At 34.0% G+C, this 20,033-nt stretch overlaps 2 protein-coding genes across 2 annotated transcripts; both read right to left on the bottom strand.

The window, feature by feature from the left end:
• Positions 1-2,711: 2,711 nt before the first annotated feature.
• Positions 2,712-3,278, bottom strand: LOC123546287 (neuroglobin-like). The gene has a single exon (XM_045332485.2). It carries the CDS (start codon positions 3,276-3,278, stop codon positions 2,712-2,714), a length of 567 nt encoding a protein of 188 aa, XP_045188420.2.
• Positions 3,279-8,011: 4,733 nt separating this feature from the next.
• LOC123548094 (globin D, coelomic-like) lies at positions 8,012-9,370 on the bottom strand. Its single transcript, XM_045335328.2, has one exon. The coding sequence runs from the start codon at positions 9,032-9,034 to the stop codon at positions 8,468-8,470; it is 567 nt and encodes a 188-aa protein (XP_045191263.1). The 5' UTR covers positions 9,035-9,370; the 3' UTR covers positions 8,012-8,467.
• Between the last annotated feature and the right edge of the window lie 10,663 nt (positions 9,371-20,033).

Below are 20,033 nucleotides of genomic sequence, written 5' to 3'. Positions count from 1 at the left end.
AATAATATATAATACCAAGAAATAAAGGGTGCAAAATTCGAATAAAACACTAAATTCCAAAGGAATTTTGTTAATTCTTCCATCGTTTGTTCCTTTTGGCATTTAGTTTTCTGCTTTTTTTATCTGTTTCTAATGAACGTTTAACACAACTGACAGTTGTTAACATGTTTTGTTAGCATGTTCTCTGTTTCAGTATATTTAACTAATCATCAGAATCCTCGTGCAAGAGAGAATAGAATTAAATTACAAGGCATAATTAACTTCATTATACAGGAAATAAACAGCATGAGGTTAGAGACTGGCACTGAAATTCAGGACAATGAGGGCATCTCTGCTGTAAATGATGGTTGTTCATTAGAGAAACACTAAAACTCGGTCATTTATAGTAATTTGTATGACGTTACTGACTTTGATGCAAATGCTAGATGACATGTTGATGAAATGAGAAAACGATATGGTGCATAATAAAATGATCCTGAATATTAATATAAACGATGTTGTGCATTTTGAACAAGAGACATTTTTAATGCTGTGTTTCTGCGCGGATGACAAAACTGTCATACTGAAAGCAGCATGCATTTTGTATTGATTTTGAAGAATGAAGAGAAAAGAAGTTTCATACCCAGGTCTAAAAATCACCGTTTTTTTATAATTTCATGAAGGGGAAAATTCAGTATATAGAAATCACACTGGAAACAAACACATTTTCGTTTTATTTTATGCTAATTTGTGAAAATCAAAGAATTTTCTGTTTATTAAATGCTTACAGATTCAAATGAGACCGATACTTCATTACAAAAGTCGGATTTATTTAAGGTACCGTGTAACAGTAAACATTCGCGAAATACCCATGGACACTTAAGCACAGTGATATCAAATATTGGTAATTAGGTCTGTGAAATCAACAAAAACAAAAACAAATACTGCATTTAAATATTTATTTAAAAAGTACACAATTCGCGGTCCGAGTGTAGATATTGACCACGGTCAATAATTAAGTGAGACAGCAATCATTTTTATAACTTTTCGGGTCAATGCCGTCACTTCGTTGAATTAATTACACCGCTTTGTTGACAGCCTGGAGAAGGTCAAATAAAAAAAACATCACGATAAACAGAAAAAAATGAGGAATAAACGAAAGACATTGGTAAATCAAGCTGCAGCATTTACAATTACCTTAGATTCTATAGAATTAGCTAGGAAATATTAAACAAGGAGCTGCATAACGTAACAAATTATGTCGCAAAAATGAGAACAAGGTTGACAATGGAAACAAACTTGGGGTCCGTTTCAAAAAGCCTACTTAGGATAAAGTTTGAATTTGGGAGTAATGTGTTTCATGAACAACATTTTAAGTAAATTCATTTTACTATTTGGCTATTCTTAGAATATGGACCAAATAAGAATAAGATAGCTCATCGATAAAATTGAAATGACGACATGTTTTTAAAACGATACAGATTATATCCCATGAAATAAACATGTTTTAAAAGTCCATACTGAGGAGGGAACTTTGGATGAAACTTATGAAATTTTTGAAACGGTCCGCTGGTCCTGACTGGGTCACTACTTCGACGAAAATGCTGGCATATTATGTAAGGTTGAGTTGATGTCTTAAGATTTAAGAATTAGCTATGGCAACAACCAACTACATGTGCTGTTGCCAGTATAATCTACCAAACGATAGTAAAAGGCTGAAACGGACAGAGCAAGTTCAACATCAAGCAATCAAGGTAACATTTATAGAGCATTAAAACTCTTGTACAGCTAGCATGTGATAACCATACCATACCAGTCTTTCAAAAGGCAGCAAAGGGAGGTAATTGAAGAACATATTTCAAAGGAGATAATTTTGTCTGATAAAAAAGGTAGATCGGCACAGTGTGGGGGAAATATCTTACTGATAATTTTCGGTATTTCATCAGTCAGAATAAAATAAAAATGCTTTAATTTGTCATAAGTATTGTTTTTAAATCTATTGTATGATCATAGCGAATTAATACTAAACCTGATTAATATAAAGATTAAAACAGATTAATTTCACGTTCAGAAAATTCCAAGAGAAATGGACAGTAGTAAGAGTATACCCATGTCATATATAAAAATTCCGAGTGTACATTTCGAACAAACAGTGGCATTTTAGACTTCAGAGATGAAATACTAAAATCCTTGATTTGGGTTTAAATGTCAAACTTTCTGGCAAATGTATAACCACCTCCCGTTTGGAATTAAACGTACATCTATCAACATAATTAATCGTGCAATGTTGTAATCACGAGACTAATCGAGATTCCGTTGTATTTTCTTATGGGGTTGTCATGTATACATGTAAATTATTGTATGGAGGTTTGCTAACAGTCAAAGACAAAGTCCTTTATAACGATTTCAAAATTATCACATATGAACAATTAAAAAAAAAATGCGTGAATTACAGGTAAGTCATTGGTAGAGTTATATGCAAGTTGTTCGGGAAGGATAAACTGTATGGAATCAAATATCATTTAATAAACTTTCAAAGATAATAACTGAATTTTTATATCCGAAAAGGAAAGCATAAATATTTTCACCACTTTGGCTTCCATTGCCTATGATAATACCCCTGCTCAGAACCCAAAAAGAAATATCCTCTGCATTTGCCTTTATGTCCAGAACTGATCTTGCTTTCGATGTTTTTTCACACCATCCTTTTTCAAACTGGCTGTAATTTTATACTATGTTTCCTTTGATAAAAAGCCTTCTTTGAGTTTTTCTAACATGTACAAAAACACATGACTCCAAGTGTCTGCCACTTCCGATGTAAACTTATCTCCTATACATAACCCCCAACGCCACATGAGCGCTTCGTAAAATACTTCAAAATATTCCGGTTTAAACCCGGAAGATCCTTTATGCTGCTGGCCGAGAACAAATAAAACATTATCTAGATTCTCGTATTCGTCCTCTTCTTCATTAAGACAGTCTACAGCTGCTCCTATTGCATTCATAAATTGCGTACCATGAGCCCTGATCACCTGGTTCCTGGCTAGTTCCGAATGTCGAACATTTTCCACTTGAAATAGTTTCTTTGCTTCTGGACAAAGTTCAAATATCTTAAGAAACACTTGAAGGCCATTTGTGGATAGATCTTTCGTCATATATTTCCATGTTGATTTTACGATCCGTTTTTCTTCTTCCTTAAGACCTGTCTGTTGAGCAAGTGTCACTTCAGACTGAGGCTTGGTTCTTTTAGCGTTTGGATACGTTGATTTCGTGTATGTAACAGATTGCGTACAACCCATCTCAGATACAGAGTAGTTTAGTGAAAATTTAGTAATACAAATTCACAGACCGCAATTCTATAGTTCAGAATTTAAAACACTTTGTATTATTTTATTTTTCATATGACACATACAAACTAAGCTCTTTCCTTTTCACTTGAGATCCGTTTAGAATTCCGCTTGAAGTTTAAAAGATTTAACCATTTATTTCTTCAGTATCCACTTGTGTTGACAAACTAGTACTCTTTCAAGAAGTACAAATTTTCTTACAGTCCGATTTTATTCTTGCAGGTATCAATAATTCAACGTTATTGCATTATTACGTTCATTAATTCCTCCCCTTTCTCATTCAATATTGCAAGCAGACTAATTGAAACAAAAGTATAAAATTCCAATATATTCAGTAATCTTTTACTGGATTTGTCACGCGGTTGCTGCCAGATACAGCACTATTGGATTGTTAAGTACTCTCGTCTGTTTTTATTCCGATGATAAAACAAAACACTTTTAGGTAGGATTCATTCATATATATATGTTCATATTTACCACTATGCAACCAGGCATTCTTTTTCGGGTCAAGCACTTGACGTATCACATATGCCTATTCCAATGGGTACTAACGTATTGTCCACTGCTTCTAGGGTGAAAGAAATGTTACATCCTGTGAGAATTTGTAGTTGACATCCTTTATGTCAGAACTGAGTACATAATAAACATCGTCTATAAGGTGACTAAGGACATATATGATCCGACATCACTTTTATTTCGGAGTTTACAGCATCACGTAAAGCAGTCATTTATCACGTCAGTATCCTGTAATAGCCAGGTTGCAACTTGTTCCGAGTGACAAACATATATCATAAAATGGTTGTTCACTTTCCGGAGAGAAATCAAATATAAAGAAAACACAGCCCACTCTCTCATATGATTGTTTTGTTGACTTTACCATTATTTCATATAAACAAACAGATCAGTCTGTTGAGATAGTTTTACTCTGAGCTGAGGTGTGGTACTTTTAAATACTTTCTTAATGGACATTTCATGTACGTGACAATATTGAGGCATCTGACCGATTTTAAGTAAGAACTTCTCCTTTATTTATATATTACAAAGGCTTAGTCATTGCAGCTCTAAAGAAAACTTTCAAATTTGCAGGTGCTTTGAGCGGGAAATTATGCATCTTCTCAGATGGAATAAAATATTTGTGTTTTCAGAAAACTATTATTTAAAGCTTGGTCCAAGAAAGGTCCTTTTCATCTAGCAGTATAGAAGACTTTAGAAAAATGTCTTTTGAAAACAAACAATATATGTCGGGTGAACGCATATTCGCATCATAGTGGGTTTCAAACCTACACCAGCAGGCTGGGTGACGTTTTGGTAGAAAAATATGTTGTAATGTTTTAATCTAGTTATTTCCTCTTAAGAAGTATAAATAAAGCTATAGTTCATTTCTACTCTAATTTCTATTGTTAAGGAGGTAGGTTACCTTGTTACCAGGGTAAATTCAAATTAGTTGAACCTCAGCAATGTTTTGTATTTCGTGTAATATGATGTTTTAACTGCTACAATCTTAATTTCGTTTATCTCTGTCCCTTCAAGTTCAATTTTTATCCAGGTTTGAAGTACATGACCTTCCAAAGGTATTTTTTATTGAAAGAAGAAGGAAAATACGGATATTTAACACTTTTAAGTGTATTTTGGTTTCATTGTTATTAGGTTATTAGTAGAAGTCTGCATAATTGATAATTTTACTAGTATGCGCGTTAGCTTTCTAATATAAGCTTAAAATATATATGTCGCTAGGCTCGTGTTTCCATGGTAACGCATTTTCTCTCATTTTTAAACAATTATGTATGAAAACGGGGTTTTCGACGGCTTCTGTGCCATTCTGTTAATGACCAACATGGAATATTTGGGTAATATTATTAGCAAAATACCAAACACTTTACATGGTACCCTATTTTTCTTAAAGTTTAAAGTAACCATGGCAACAAGACATGTTTAAAATAGCTTATATCTTGCTTTTTGTCGTAATTCTTGTATAAAATATTGAATAAAATTATCTTTCTTGTTAATGTAGCTTTAAAACATATTATTTCTAACGTAAGTTATATTTTCGTGTTATTTGCATGTATTCAAACAAATTCCACAGCTTAAAATACTTACAACAGTACCCTTCGTCTGGCATTTTTCATGGAAAATCGTTCAGCATGCTGCTATTATTCTCATGGATATTGTTGAAATGAACATAAAAAGCCGAAGCTGTGTTCCTTAAATAGACCAGTGTCAACGCTTTTGAATTTTACATTTAGATATATAAGTCACGGGCTTCGTTTCCATGGTAACATCAATTCAATTCAAGAAACACAATTTTCTACTGAAATTTGAACAATTTTAGATCTTAGTTTTAGTAAATAAGTAACAAATTATCAACGGAAACTGAAAAATAGGTATTACAAATCAAACTGCTAGTTTTTTTTATTTGAAAATGGCCGTAACAAGTAACCTTTCACCCAACTATATTCCAAATAACATTGGTTACCATCATCCATTTTCTTACATTCCGCATATAACTACACAAAAGAAGCAAAACATTAATTATTATTCAGAGCAAAAGACTCATAAAAAATATTTCAGCAAATAATGGCTGTTTGAAAATAGTTCAAATAAAGAAAATGCATAGAATTACGTACTTTCAAAATAAAAGCTATTAATTTTGCGCGGTAACTGACACGTAATGTCATGACGCCAATGACGTCCTTTTAAGGCAACATTGTTTTGAAACGTTTCTGCGGCAATTTATTCATTATTTCTGCATTATTAAACCATAAAGCACCATATATTGTAATTGTTATATTAAGCCGGTGGGTATTTATCTGCCATCACGTTAGCAATGATCACAGAATAGACTAAATTTTATTGAGACTACTTAAAGAGAATACATATGACCAATTACAGCATTTATGTTAAATTTTCATTTTCATTGTGATTTGAAGGCCTTTGAATGAATCTTTTCTTCTTCTCATTCTTCAGAATCAAGACATAATGCAAACTTCTTTCAGTATGACAACTTTGTCATGCACATACAATCAAACACAACATAAAGTATCTCTTATTCAAAATGCTCAGCAAGATCGTATATATTAATAAACAAAGCCATTTTAATTTTGCAGTATATCGTATTCTCGCTTCATTAATATGTCATCTAGCATTTGTATCAAATTCAGTGACGTCATAATAAATTACTCTTGATGCTCAAGTTCTAGCGTTTCTCCAATGAACAACAATCATACACAACTGTTGTGAATTTCAGTCTCATCTTGTTTACTTTCGGTATAATGGAGTTAATAGTGCCTTATAGTAATTAAAGTATCTCTTGCCTGAGGATTCTGAAGAGTAATGAAATGTAATGAAGTAATAAAAAATGTTAACAAGTGTTAGTTGTGTTTATAGTTCGTTAAAACAGGCTAAAACAACCAAAAAAAAAAAGCTAAATGCAAAAAGGAACAAACGATTGTACAATGAGTGCCATATACAAAATTTCTATAGAATTTATTGAATTATAATCTGTCAACCTTTATATTTTGAAGATGTCTAATTTGTATTCTAAAATCTAAAAGCCATAACAAATTCTTAGAAATAGAAACTATTTGAAGGTTGAATAATATATTGTATTTGTCCTGTTTACCTCCGTCCGGTTAAGGAGGTAGGTTACCTTAATATTTGTATGTGCGCATGTCCAATCGGAAGCTAACGTGACGATTTACGACGACGTTTACGACAAACTAAATGTGTTTGAATATCCATACCTCTGAAAACAAATCATGAACCTGTCTCCGATCTATTTATTTTACATTGAAATTTCACAAAACTCCAATGTAAATGATAGTAAATTGACTATATCCATGGTATTTATACCAAGTATATGACTATATCCATGGTATTTATACCAAGTTTATATTTCGAACAAATATTGGCATTTTAGATGTGATGATACTACAGAGATGAAATACTACAACAGTATCGAAATTCTGGAGTTTGCTTCAAATGTCAAAACTTCTGACAAGTTAAAGCATAGCAAAAGTTCCTTCTAGGGCACATCTATATAAATTTATAATGATCATCTTGTAAAATTTTGGTTGAAATGTCTGTTTTAAATACTGGTCATCAGTGTGTGGAATCCCAGGATCGGACACAAGGACAAGACCATTCTACCTTATTGACATTCCGTATCCCCCCGTTTAAGCGCCCCTGGCGCGTTACTTTTGCAGCAAGGGTGCGTTTATTTCTGTACCAAAATACAAAAAAACTAAAATTTTGAAAAAGAACTACGTTGTGTTATACTGTCTAAAAATGTCAAGTCCGCTATTTCCAAAGTATTTACGCTAACATAGATTGTTAAATCCAACAACAAAGTAACTCCGTTACCTCTTTCAGTTGAGTGAATACGGCAATTAAGAAACAATGGATAAACACATTGATCCGGTCAGTCAATGTCAACATGTAGTGTACCATTCTATGCGTGAACTTGTTGCACATAATATTAGAGGGTCGCAATGGGGTTTGTTTTCACATATTGACCATGCATTCGAAGGTAACGACATATTTTAACCTTTTTGACAAATAAGATTTTTGGCATGTTTCAATAAAGCCACTTTTCCATCCTCGGGTTTAGTAATATTAAACTGCGGAGCGCGTTCAGCCAGAGTCGCCGCAATTAGGAAAGAATAGTTTAACGTCAGAGGTTATTTCTAAGGTCACGAAGTTTGATCGGCCAGCTTGTAATGTCAACAGCTTTCGAGGTCAGTTGCTCTGTTAAGTGTGACCTACCAATTCTACGTGTTCCTTCTCAAGAGAAGGAACAATAAATGTATTACCATACCTCGTATGAAATTAGATTTACATCTGTCAACATAATTAATCGTACAATGTAGTTAACGACTAAGCGAGATTCCGTTATATGTTCTTTTGGTATATTCAGAGTGCTATGCTAATAATATGGACAGCATTCACTTTATTGAATGCAATTTCATTTCAAAACATCTTAATTGAATCATTCATATCAACATTATAATTCAGAAAAAGAAAGCATTATTGCATTCAACATTTTGACTTTTATTTGTGTTTGCATTTGCCTTTATGTCCAATAACTGATTTTGCTTTCGGGGGGTTGTCCACGCCATTCTTTTGCAATTGGTTGTAATCTTGTACTAATTTTCCTGTGATAAAAAGCCTTCTTTGAGTTTTTCCAACATATACAAAAACACATGACTCCAAGTGTCAGCTACTTCCGGTGTAAAATTATCTCCCATACATAATCCCCAGCGCCACATAAGTGCCTTGTAAAATACTTCAAAATATTCTGACTTAAACTCATGAGAACCTTTGTGCTTTTGCCCGAGAACAAACAAAACATTATCTAGATTCTCGTGTTCGTTCTCTTGTCCATTAAGACAGTCTACAGCAGCTCCTATTGCATTCATAAATCGCGTACCATGAGCCCTGATCACCTGGTTCCGTGCTAGCTCCGAAGGTCGTACATTCTCCACTTTAAGTAGTTTCTTAACCTCAGGACAAAGCTCAAATATCTTAAGAAACACTTGAAGGCCATTTGCGGATAGATCTTTCGTCAGAAATTTCCATGTTGATTTTATAATCCGCTTTTCTTCTTCCTTAAGGTCTGTCTGTTGAGCAAGTGTCATTTCAGACTGAGGTTTGGTTCTTTGAGCGTTTGGACACGTTGATTTCGTGTATGTTACAGATTGCGTACAACCCATCTCAGATACAAAGCCAATTAGTAGAGTTTTACTGAAACAATTAATATATATGAATTAAGATCGTTCCTTATCACTGAACGTCTTTTTAGAATTCCGCTTGAAATTTTAAAGATTGAATCATTTATATTATTTAGATATCCATTTTAGTGTCAAACTGATTCTTTTTCGAGAAGCCTTTCAGTCCGGGTATGAATACATCAACGTTATTATATAATTACGTTCATTAAATTCTTCCTTTCTCATTCATAACTGTAGACTGACTGATTGAAACAATAGTATTAATTTCCAATATATCCAGTAATCTTCTATTAGATTTGTCAAGCAGTTGTCGTCAGATACAGCATTATTAACCGTTAAGTACTCTCGTCTGAGTGTTTCCGATGATAATACAACGCACCTTTTCTAAACATTTATTCAGATATCTGTTCCCATTTATCAGTAAACAACCTGGGAATAATCAACCGCGTCGCGCACGTAACGTATCACATATACCTATTCCGATGGGTCCTGACGTTTTATCCGCTACCGCTAGGGTGAAAGAAACAAAACTTCCCGCGTGGTTTTTATGGTTGACATCCTCCATTTAAGCCCATGAAATTTTCATAAACTTGAAAACACTATAGGCAAATTAAATTCAACTAATACTTCTGTCCTTTTTTCATAACGTAATTTTAAAAAGAAAACCTTTGCAAGTAATTCTTAAAGTAAATACAAAAAAACCCCAAGGCAATAGTAGCCTCCCTGGAAGCATTGGACACAGCATGTATTACGTTTACTATACCTTTTGTTAACTCTTTCGGCGCCAAATTTCTGAGAAAATGGTACTTTCAGCGCCAAATATATATTAGTTATTCTTAGAAAAAGTGCTACTCACGCTAAATAGGCATTATTTTCTTATTTTACATTCTATTGTAATGAAACCTTGCATGAATGTTGCAATTAAAGTATTGTGCATAAATATACAGTTTTTTTGTCATACTTCCTTTGTCTGACCTTGACCGGTGACCTCAAATGACCTTGACCTTTTGGCGATATTGGTATTTTTTTGTTTTCTGGCTAAACAGTAGGGAAATAAAACAAATATTCTTGATTTTACCTTCTATTTATAAAGTTAAAGATAAAAATGCTTCAAATAATTCAAAAGGATTTGATTTCATAGAAAAAAAGCAGTATTTTACATGGTTTTATGACAGAAACATTCAATAGCAAACTACTCATTTGTAACTAAAACACACTATGTCGGAAGAAATGTATTCAAAGTTTCTATTTCATTTCATATGACAATCTGCACCAAAAAAAATGAACTGTATGTAAGCTTTATTTACCATAAAGTGGTCGTAAACGTTTTAGATGTCGTAAATATTTGCAGTAAAACCCGTCACTACCCGTTCGTCGCCGATCGGCGACTTTGGCAGTCAGGTCTTAGTAGCCGTGTAGCGACGTTGGCACCGGCTTCATTCAATATGTAACCAAAAGGCTACGTATGAGAGAAATAATTGCTTAATGAAAGAATTTGCTAACCAGTAGTCCTTCAAGCTGATATGACCCTGACCAGCTAAAGGAGATTGTTTCGTGATTGTGGTTTTTTGTCATGCCGCTTCTTCTTTTACATTCGGGAATCACTTACTTTATCATTATGATTTATATAACTGAAGCAAAATGGTGACAAAATGGAGGAAATCGACGCTCCAAATCATTTTGCGAAGCGATGTTTTGTCAGCCTCACATACCCTTAAACCGAGTTAGGTTGAAATAGTTTTTAAACAACATTAAACTGATTTCATGCTCCCAAAACCCCCTAGAGATATTCCGATCACTTAGTAGAACAAACATGAATTAAAGCAATCTATCTTTGGAAGCATAGAACGCAACCAAGCAACATACTAGCATACTATGTTTCACTGTGCAGCAGAGGTAACGAAACGTGCAACTTCCCTCACTCCCCCCTAGCACCCCTATCTTGATCTTCATTGTGTTCTATTCATACAAATTTGACTGTATCAGGGATGGTATAGTACTCATCAACAGGTGGGTACAACATTTCCCGATGCGGCTTTTTTGTGTCAAAACACATCGATTTGGTGCGTAAACTTGCGATTATTTTATTGATTACGCATAGTTCTGGAAATTACATAATGTCTAAAGTACATTGTCTCTAGTTTTTCACTGACGTTTGCATTTTTAAAGAAAGCCGTCCGTTTAAGAGAACATTCGTGCACAATGCACTTCGTGGAAACACTTCACCATCCACCGCACCATATTATATCGCATAAAAAGAGTTTTACTGCATTTCTAACAAATCAAAGCCTTGACGGGTGTTTTGTTATAGCAAACAAATGTCACTGATACCTTGATTAGTTATTGGAATGTAAAATTTCCAAGAAATCAGTAAGCTAACATTTCGCCTTCCCGGTTCACCAGCTGAATTGATGCACTTCCTGGCTCACCAGTTTCCAGGATGGCTAAAATCGGGATGGCTAATAAATGTGATCTCGCTTGCCTGAAGTTCTATTATATGGAGTAACCAATTGCAACATTGCTAGGACTGGCCCGTAAACTTTATTTAAGCATTTTCAAGATACAAGGCACATCTTGAACATTGGTTGTATACTATTACATTTGTATATACATATCTATGATAAATGCTCTCTACATTTCCTTATGTTTGTCAAAACTTCTAAACATCATTAACCCATTGGTTAAAAAGGCTTGCCGAGTGATTGACATGAATGATACATTTGAGGTATCATGTTCGAAAAGCTGTAGGATAAAACACTTTGAGAAGTAGAGAACATCCTCTTATTGAATTAACAAAGACACGGATTGTTACGCTCAACAGGTCTCCGTACCAAAAACAACTATGTCTGATGCTGTTTGGACTAAATAGGTATGTATATACATAACTGATTTATTTTCAATCATTTTACAGTCGGAAGTAGTTAACATTAACACATCATTACATTGAACTTAGTTTCCACTCTTAATATCTATAGTATTTCTTGAAACCTTTGCTAAACTTGTGTATTTATGACATTCTGTCACAGCAAATTACTTTAATTTGTTTGTAATGATATGTTTATATGGCGTGTCATCGAATATAATGGAGTATGATGGTGTTGATTCTGAAGCCGAGTCCAAGGCAGGACTGATGAGACAAATAAGAACGTACATTGATAGTACCATGCTTAGTTAAGCTTAATTTATATAGTAAGTTATTAACAGGTGATGCATTTCGAAAAAAGATATTAAAAGGCGCAACCGAAAGGTATTAACCGATGCAGTATGATGTTTAATGATATGCTACTTTTTTTCTCAAAGCAATTAAATATTTTAACGTTTCAGTGACCACTTATTCGACACAGCTGTTCGGGGAAAATGAAAGAGAACATTCATGCAAAATTGAACACCAACAAAGAGGCCGATGTCAGGTGACCCGGGAAGTGCATCAATTCAGCTGGTGAACCGGGAAGGCGAAGTGTTAACTTACTGATTTCTTGGAAATTTTACATTCCAATAACTAATCAAGGTATCAGTGACCTTTGTTTGCTATAACAAAACAGCCGTCAAGGTTTTAATTCGTTAGAAATGCAGTTAAACTATTTTTATGCGATATAATATGGCGCGGTGGATGGGGAAGTGTTTCCACGAAGTGCATTGTGCACGAATGTTCTCTTAAACTGGAGGCTTTCTTGAAAAAAGCAAACGTCAGTGAAAAACTAGAGACACATGCGGGTACTTTAGAAAATACGTCATTTCCAAAAATATGCGTTATCAATGAAATAATCGCAAGTTTACTCACCAAATCGATGTGTTTTGACACAAAAAAAAGCTGCATCTGGAAGTGGTGTGCGCACCTGTTGATGAAGTACTATACCACCCCTGTGTATACATTCATCTGACAAATATTAACTCTTGTGTCGGCCACAGTTTTTATCCTGCTGGTATATATTTCTATAGATAATATCATTCCTGTCCAGAAGATAGAAGCCAAATTACAAAAGAATTTAGCTACTCAGTAACACAAGAAGTAAACCAACATAAAATCGCGCTCTGACGTGCAGACAGTACCACTGTCTGGTCTTTCTCAGAAAGAAGAAACTATTATGGCAATTAAAACGCGAATGTAAACACAACAACCAAACAAAACTGTCATCCAGATGCCGTGTGAAAATTAGGAGGTTCTAACTAGGTGCTCGCCAATGCCTGTAACAATGCATATTCGGTTTTCCTTCCTTCCTGTTTTAACTCTTACAAATTCTTTAAAAACCGACCAAATGATTTTTATCAGTGATTTTGATTCATGACTATGGTTTGCAGGACACTTGTTCAAGAAAGAATTAATTTACATGTACAAAGAGTATTAATTAGAGAAAAGCTATAAGTTTGCGTGAGGCTACTGAACCGTTAGTCTGTGTTTAGACCGTATGTTTTGTTCAAAGGAGACTCCTGAGGCTATTCAAATTTTGTAAAATTATGTCCCTTGTCTTCTAAAAACATACGATAATCAGAGCCAAGACTGATGAAGTCAGAATTTTTTACAGATTTTTTTTTTCTAAAATAAAAAAAGATTATCTAGTCGGTAGCCGGACTACAGAACCGTATGCAAATGCTAGATGCCACATTAATGAAAATATGATTGTGTGTGTATATCTAATGATATATGAGCCATGCCATGAGAAAACCAACATAGTGGGTATGCGACCAGCATGGATCCAGACCAGCCTGCGCATCCGCGCAGTCTGGTCAGGATCCATGCTGTTCGCTAACAGTTTCTCCAATTCCAATAGGCTTTAAAAGCGAACAGCATGGAGCCTGACCAGACTGCGCGGATGCGCAGGCTGGTCTGGATCCATGCTGGTCGCATACCCACTATGTTGGTTTTCTCATGGCACGGCTCATATGGTTTGAGTTTTTGTTGTGTTTGCAGATGACAATGTTGTCATGTAACTCGCATGTATTATATTTTGATTTTGAAGAAAGAAGTAATATTAAAGGCTTAAAATCATCAATACGGTAATTGTCCATACCAGAATTTTCTAAATCTGTCAGAAAATTAATGTCTACACAAAATGTTATTATAATTTACTTCATTGGTCGATTGTAAACGCTATAGCTGATTTCAAAAGGCTTGCATTACTGAGCCTGCTTGTAATACCAATTAAAACGAATTGATTATACGTTGAGTAAACCCCAAAGGAAATAATAATAATTAGAGTATACTCATGACATATACAAAGTTCATATATCGAACAATAATGGCTTTCTAGATATGAAAATTCCTATATTAATATCTGGTGCACGAAACTCTATATCCTGTATAAAGTTGAGTATTATAATATTCTTTCACTGGTTTAGGTGCAGATGGGAATTTCCGGCCTCGAGGGTAACTATTTAGGCGGTAACGAGGCTCCTGCCAAGTTACCGCCTAAACAGTTTTCCGAGAGCCGTATATTCCCATCTGCACTTTTAACCAGTGACAGAATCTTTTTCTTGCATACCGATTTCAAAAAATGATAATAAAAATAATATCAATCAAACGGCTTTCTTTTTAGAACTATTTCTTATAGCAGCGTATTTAAACAAAGCGCGGAAAACCAACGTCCGTAAACAGGAAAGACGTCATGACGTTTCAAAGACAAATAACAATGTTTAGTTCCGGTTTTGTTTAATCAGCTGCAGCGTAACGTTATGAATTTTTGATAAAATAACGTGTTTTGAATCGAGAAATATACTATCAGGAACAAAGAGGAACTGTCAAGGTACTGGATTTTTATTCCGTTTTTTTTTAATAAAATATAAATTACTACATAAATCTTCTACATATATGTAGTTTGTAATGCGTCATTTACAGCAGGTTAGAGACCACCAATTGTTTTCCCATAGACTTACATTGTAACATTATGGCGTGTACGGCCTTCCATACATCGAAACATGTATATCTAATTACAAGTTTTTCAAGAACTATCCTAGTTCTACCAAAATATCGGACGAAAAACATATGAATAGTGATACTTTATTTCAGTAATTTTCGTGTGAATGAGATGACCCCCTGTTTACATCATTGACATGGGGGGAGAAATTCGTTTGATAAAACTTTTTTTCAACACACATAAAATGTAGCAAATTTTGTCAAAATGTATAATAAAATACTGTAAATGCAGTGAAAAAATATCAATTTTGAAAAAATAATCACTTCCTGGGTTTGTTTACATGACTGACCAATCAGAACGCACAGACGTTACCTTATTCCCAGGTATACCTTTACCTCATTCCCAGTAAGTTCCCTGTACTTTTTTGAATTGGTGGTCTCTGACCTATAGATGAATGTTTCGTATCACATTTTCCAATTTAACAGTGATATTGTGAAACATGATCCAATACCAGATGTCTTACAAAGTTTCATCAAGAAATGTTCAGTTTTAAGAAAGATATGGACAGTTTACTGAGGTCACCCCCTGTCGATTTATATGCCCAGACTCGGTCCCTGTCGTCGTCAGATTGCAATTTTTCGTGAAAATTTCACTTATCTGCATTTGATTTCACTTGGAAGCTGAAATACGATTCATTCCGTAAAAAATAGAAATAAGGTCTAAAAATTTTGATCATTCTCTAACATTACAGAGATAAAAATGATCCTTTTTCGCCCAAAAGCTGAGATAAAAATGGGCACACCTGTTAAAAAAAGAGGCCAAATTTTAACAAAAATCAAATTTCACGCTTATTTTTGCACGAAAACGTCTTTCTACATCATTTACAACAGATTTGTGGCCATTTACATTACCTGTGATGGCTTCCGACGAAAGTCATGTTTTAGCTCTATTATAGGTTAGAGACCACCAATTGTTTTCCCATAGACTTACATTGTAACATTATGGCGTGTACGGCCTTCCATACATCGAAACATGTATATCTAATTACAAGTTTTTCAAGAACTATCCTAGTTCTACCAAAATATCGGACGAAAAATATATGAATAGTGATACTTTATTTAAGTAATTTTCGTGTGAATGAGATGACCCCCTGTTTACATCATTGACATGGGGGGAGAAATTCGTTTGATAAAACTTTTTTTCAACACACATAAAATGTAGCAAATTTTGTCAAAATGTATAATAAAATACTGTAAATGCAGTGAAAAAAATATCAATTTTGAAAAAATAATCACTTCCTGGGTTTGTTTACATGACTGACCAATCAGAACGCACAGACGTTACCTTATTCCCAGGTATACCTTTACCTCATTCCCAGTAAGTTCCCTGTACTTTTTTGAATTGGTGGTCTCTGACCAGCACGGGAGTCATCTTGATTTTTCCAGAACCGGAAAAAAATACCGGAAATCCCCGTCTGGTATGCAAGAAAGATATATCACCATCGGTTATCTTGAGACTAAGCGACATTTCGCTATATTTTATTGTTAGGTTTTCAGACCTATGTTATGTTAAAAATGTCTTTGCATCCGCAATGTGCTGCAGACGATTTACAGTCAACTCGTCCCCTAGTCAACTCGTCCCCCAGTCAACTCGTCCCCGATTTGGTCATTTCGCCCCCCTCGGCGATTTCAAATTGGCCATTTTGTCCACCCTTTTTCGGCCCCCTTTTTAAAATCTATTTTTGAAAAAAAAATCAAAGTATGATAAATTAAGTCGTTTTTTCTTTCAAATAAGTATATTTTATGCTAAAAATATACATAAGTTTTCGTTTGATTTAAGAACTTGAAAATGATCGATTTAACAAGGAGGATTTTCTGTTTGTTTTTTTTTTTTTCTCTTTGTTTTTGTAAGTCTGCTATCTTGGACAACATTATTGCTGTTTAAATGTCCGTATTTGATGCTGCTTATTTTCAAACTCTTGAATAAGATTAAACTTTTTATTAAACTTTTTTATAACAAATAATTTCCTCACTCCAATCAACTATTAACACATTTAATTCTACTAGGGGAAAATTTTGACACATTTCATTCAGTCAATCAACAACTTCTCATGCAATTAAATTCCATTAACACCTTCCAATCAGCCCAATCAACGCCTTTTAATGTGATTAATAATCTTTAACACCTTTCATATGCAGGTACAGGCTCATTCTACTTTTTTTAGACACCACTGTCTCCCTACTTTTGAAGTATTTTTTTATTTCAATGACAAAAATGAATATAAAGCATGTTGGTTATTTTTAGTAAAACATATGTGACAGATATTAGTTGTTTATTTATTCTTTATGGTATTTCTTATTCTAACTTTCTTTTATTATGACCAGGGATAAGGATTTATTGCTCTCTCTCTCTCTCTTCTTACTATGATTTTTAAAAAAGTTAATTAGATTTTCTATTATATCATATTTTTATTACTAAGGGCATTGTATTTATTTTTTTATTTTATTTCAGTTAATTGTCTTATATTTTCAGTATATTTCTTTTATCATTTTATCAAACCTAATTATTTAAAGTTAACCATTTCCAATATAACTCCTTCAAAACTCGCGATGATTTTAAATACAAGTTTTCAAAGTCAAAGATATCATAAAAAAGCAAAAAATGCCTAAAATATTAAGGGAGACAAAATTACCAAAAGGTGGACGAATTGACCAAAAGGGGGACGAGTTGACCAAAATGGGGACGAGTTGACCAAATTTTATCATGAGGGGGACGAAATGACCAATTTTGGGGGACGAAATGACCAAATTGGGGACGAGCTGACTGGGGGACGAGTTAACTAGGGGACGAGTTGACTTGATACCCTACATACATGGTTCTCTTTATTGTCTTAGAAATGTTATATATGGACCAAAATGAGCTGGGATGAACTTCTTCCTTTTACATTGTCATTTCATGTATCTAGATCAATCAGAAAATACAATTTTTATGTAGGGTACATGTATATCATGATCAAGTGTACCGTATTTAAACCTTACTGTAGAACATAAAAGCAATATATCATTCACAATGCTTTTTCCGAAGACAAGTCATTTAATGGCTTACCTACGTCGCGTGATCGTTTTACTTCCTTAGGTTTTGTGCCCATGTAAGATATCATGCTGTTTCTTTCATGTTTCGCCCAGAAACTAAAACCTCGTGTAACTGCCTTCTTTCTTGTGGACAGCTCCCGAAGGGAAACATTTGTTACCAGAAACATATAACAGCTGGATCAAATTGTCAACGGCACTTATATCGACATTATATCGACATTTGTCAAATGTCAGATATGAAAAAAGACACAACAGACGTCAAAGGGTGAAAAGAATTGTGCAACTAATTACACACAAGTTTATACAGGATATAAACCTTCGTGTACCAGATATTTTAATATCTATAGAGCCATTGTTTGTTCGATATATGAACTTGGTATTTAGATCTATAGAAGTGTCATATGTATACTCCAGTTATTATTATTTTCTTCAGGATTTTCTAAATACAATCTTAAGTGTTGTTCCTATACTGATATTTCATTCGTATAAAACAAAATAAAAGTTTTCGCAGCCCGTTTTCCAATTTCCGTCAGATCATCTTGGACAACTGTAGCTTTAAACCAACGTACACGTGAAGGTATTTGTACAGTCAGTTTCATTTGGAGGCATACAACGTCAACGAGCAAAATGTTTATTGAGTCTGTTTATAAAACAGATATAAGACGTATTCGTTGGTTTATTTTTTCATAATATTATATTTCGATAGAACATGATGATCAATGATGGGTGAGATATCTTGTTCCTTTTAATGACCTTTACCACGTGAAGTCCTTAGCAAAATGATCAGTCTTGCTTTATCTCTTAAAAATTATAATAAAAATCAACGCAATAGATTATCTTAAGCGCTAAATTTGGTTCTGTAAAATAAGTGTATCCGTGGCCGAGTGGTTAAGGTCACTGACTTCGAATCACTTGCGACTCATCGATGTGGGTTCGAGCTTCACTTCAGGCGTTGAATTGTTCATGTGAGGAAGATATCCGGCTTGCTTACGGAAGGTCGGTTGTTTACTCTACTCAGGTACACTCCCGTGATGCAATAATACCCAGAGGGGCACATGGATTTTCCTCCATCATGAAAAGTTGAAAAGTCGCCATATGACATATAATTGTGTCGGTGTGACGTTAAACGCAACAAAAACAAAACAAAAATCCCATGTTAATGAAGTAAAAAAACTGTGTGGTGCTAAACAAAAACATTTGTGTGTGTATCTAATGAAGTATTATCCGATATTTTGTTGCGTTTGCAGACGACAATGCTGTCATGCAATCACTATGATTTGTATCTTGGTTTTGAAGGATTTAGAGAAAAAAACTTAACACAAAAAATCATCATAATCATTTACAATAGGGAAAATGTTCAAACCAGAATTTACTAATTTAAAATTGGTCAGAAATTTATGGTCTGTACATAATGTTAGTAAAGTTAATTTTATTGGATCATAGTCAGCGCGGTAGGTGATTTCGATTTGTTCTCATTACTTATCCGGCTTGAAATACCAATTAAGATGAATTAATTATACGTTTACAAAATCCCAAAGGAAATACTAATAATTGGAGTACACCCATGACACTTATATAAATACCAAGTTCATACACAAGTATCGAATAAACAGATATTAAAATTCCTATGTAAATATCTGGTACACGAAGCCTTATACCTTGTATAAAATTGAGTGTATATTTACTTGAAACTCAGCGAGTCTTATGAGGGTTTCAGATCTATGTCATGTTTTGAATCTTTGCATCCGCCTGTTGCCTCAAAAATATGGTTCTCTTAGTTGTTTAAGAAATTTTAGATATTCACCGAAAATGAGCTGTTTAATCTACACATAAATTGTTGCATATAAGGACCATAGCTTTATGAATCCTTTGACGTCTTTTTTTTCATATTTGACCTTTTGACAATTGTCGACTTAACTGTCGTTGACAATTTTGATCAAGCTGTTATATATTTTATAAAAAATGTTTCCCTCCGGTAGCTGCCGAGAATAAAGACGACAATTACACGAGATTTAGTTTCACGGTGATAATAGAAAA

This window comes from Mercenaria mercenaria, chromosome 9, assembly GCF_021730395.1.
Source record: "Mercenaria mercenaria strain notata chromosome 9, MADL_Memer_1, whole genome shotgun sequence".
Lineage (NCBI taxonomy): Eukaryota > Metazoa > Mollusca > Bivalvia > Venerida > Veneridae > Mercenaria > Mercenaria mercenaria.
The sequence above is the reverse complement of the archived record's forward strand: the minus strand, read 5'-3'. Positions and strand labels throughout refer to the sequence as shown.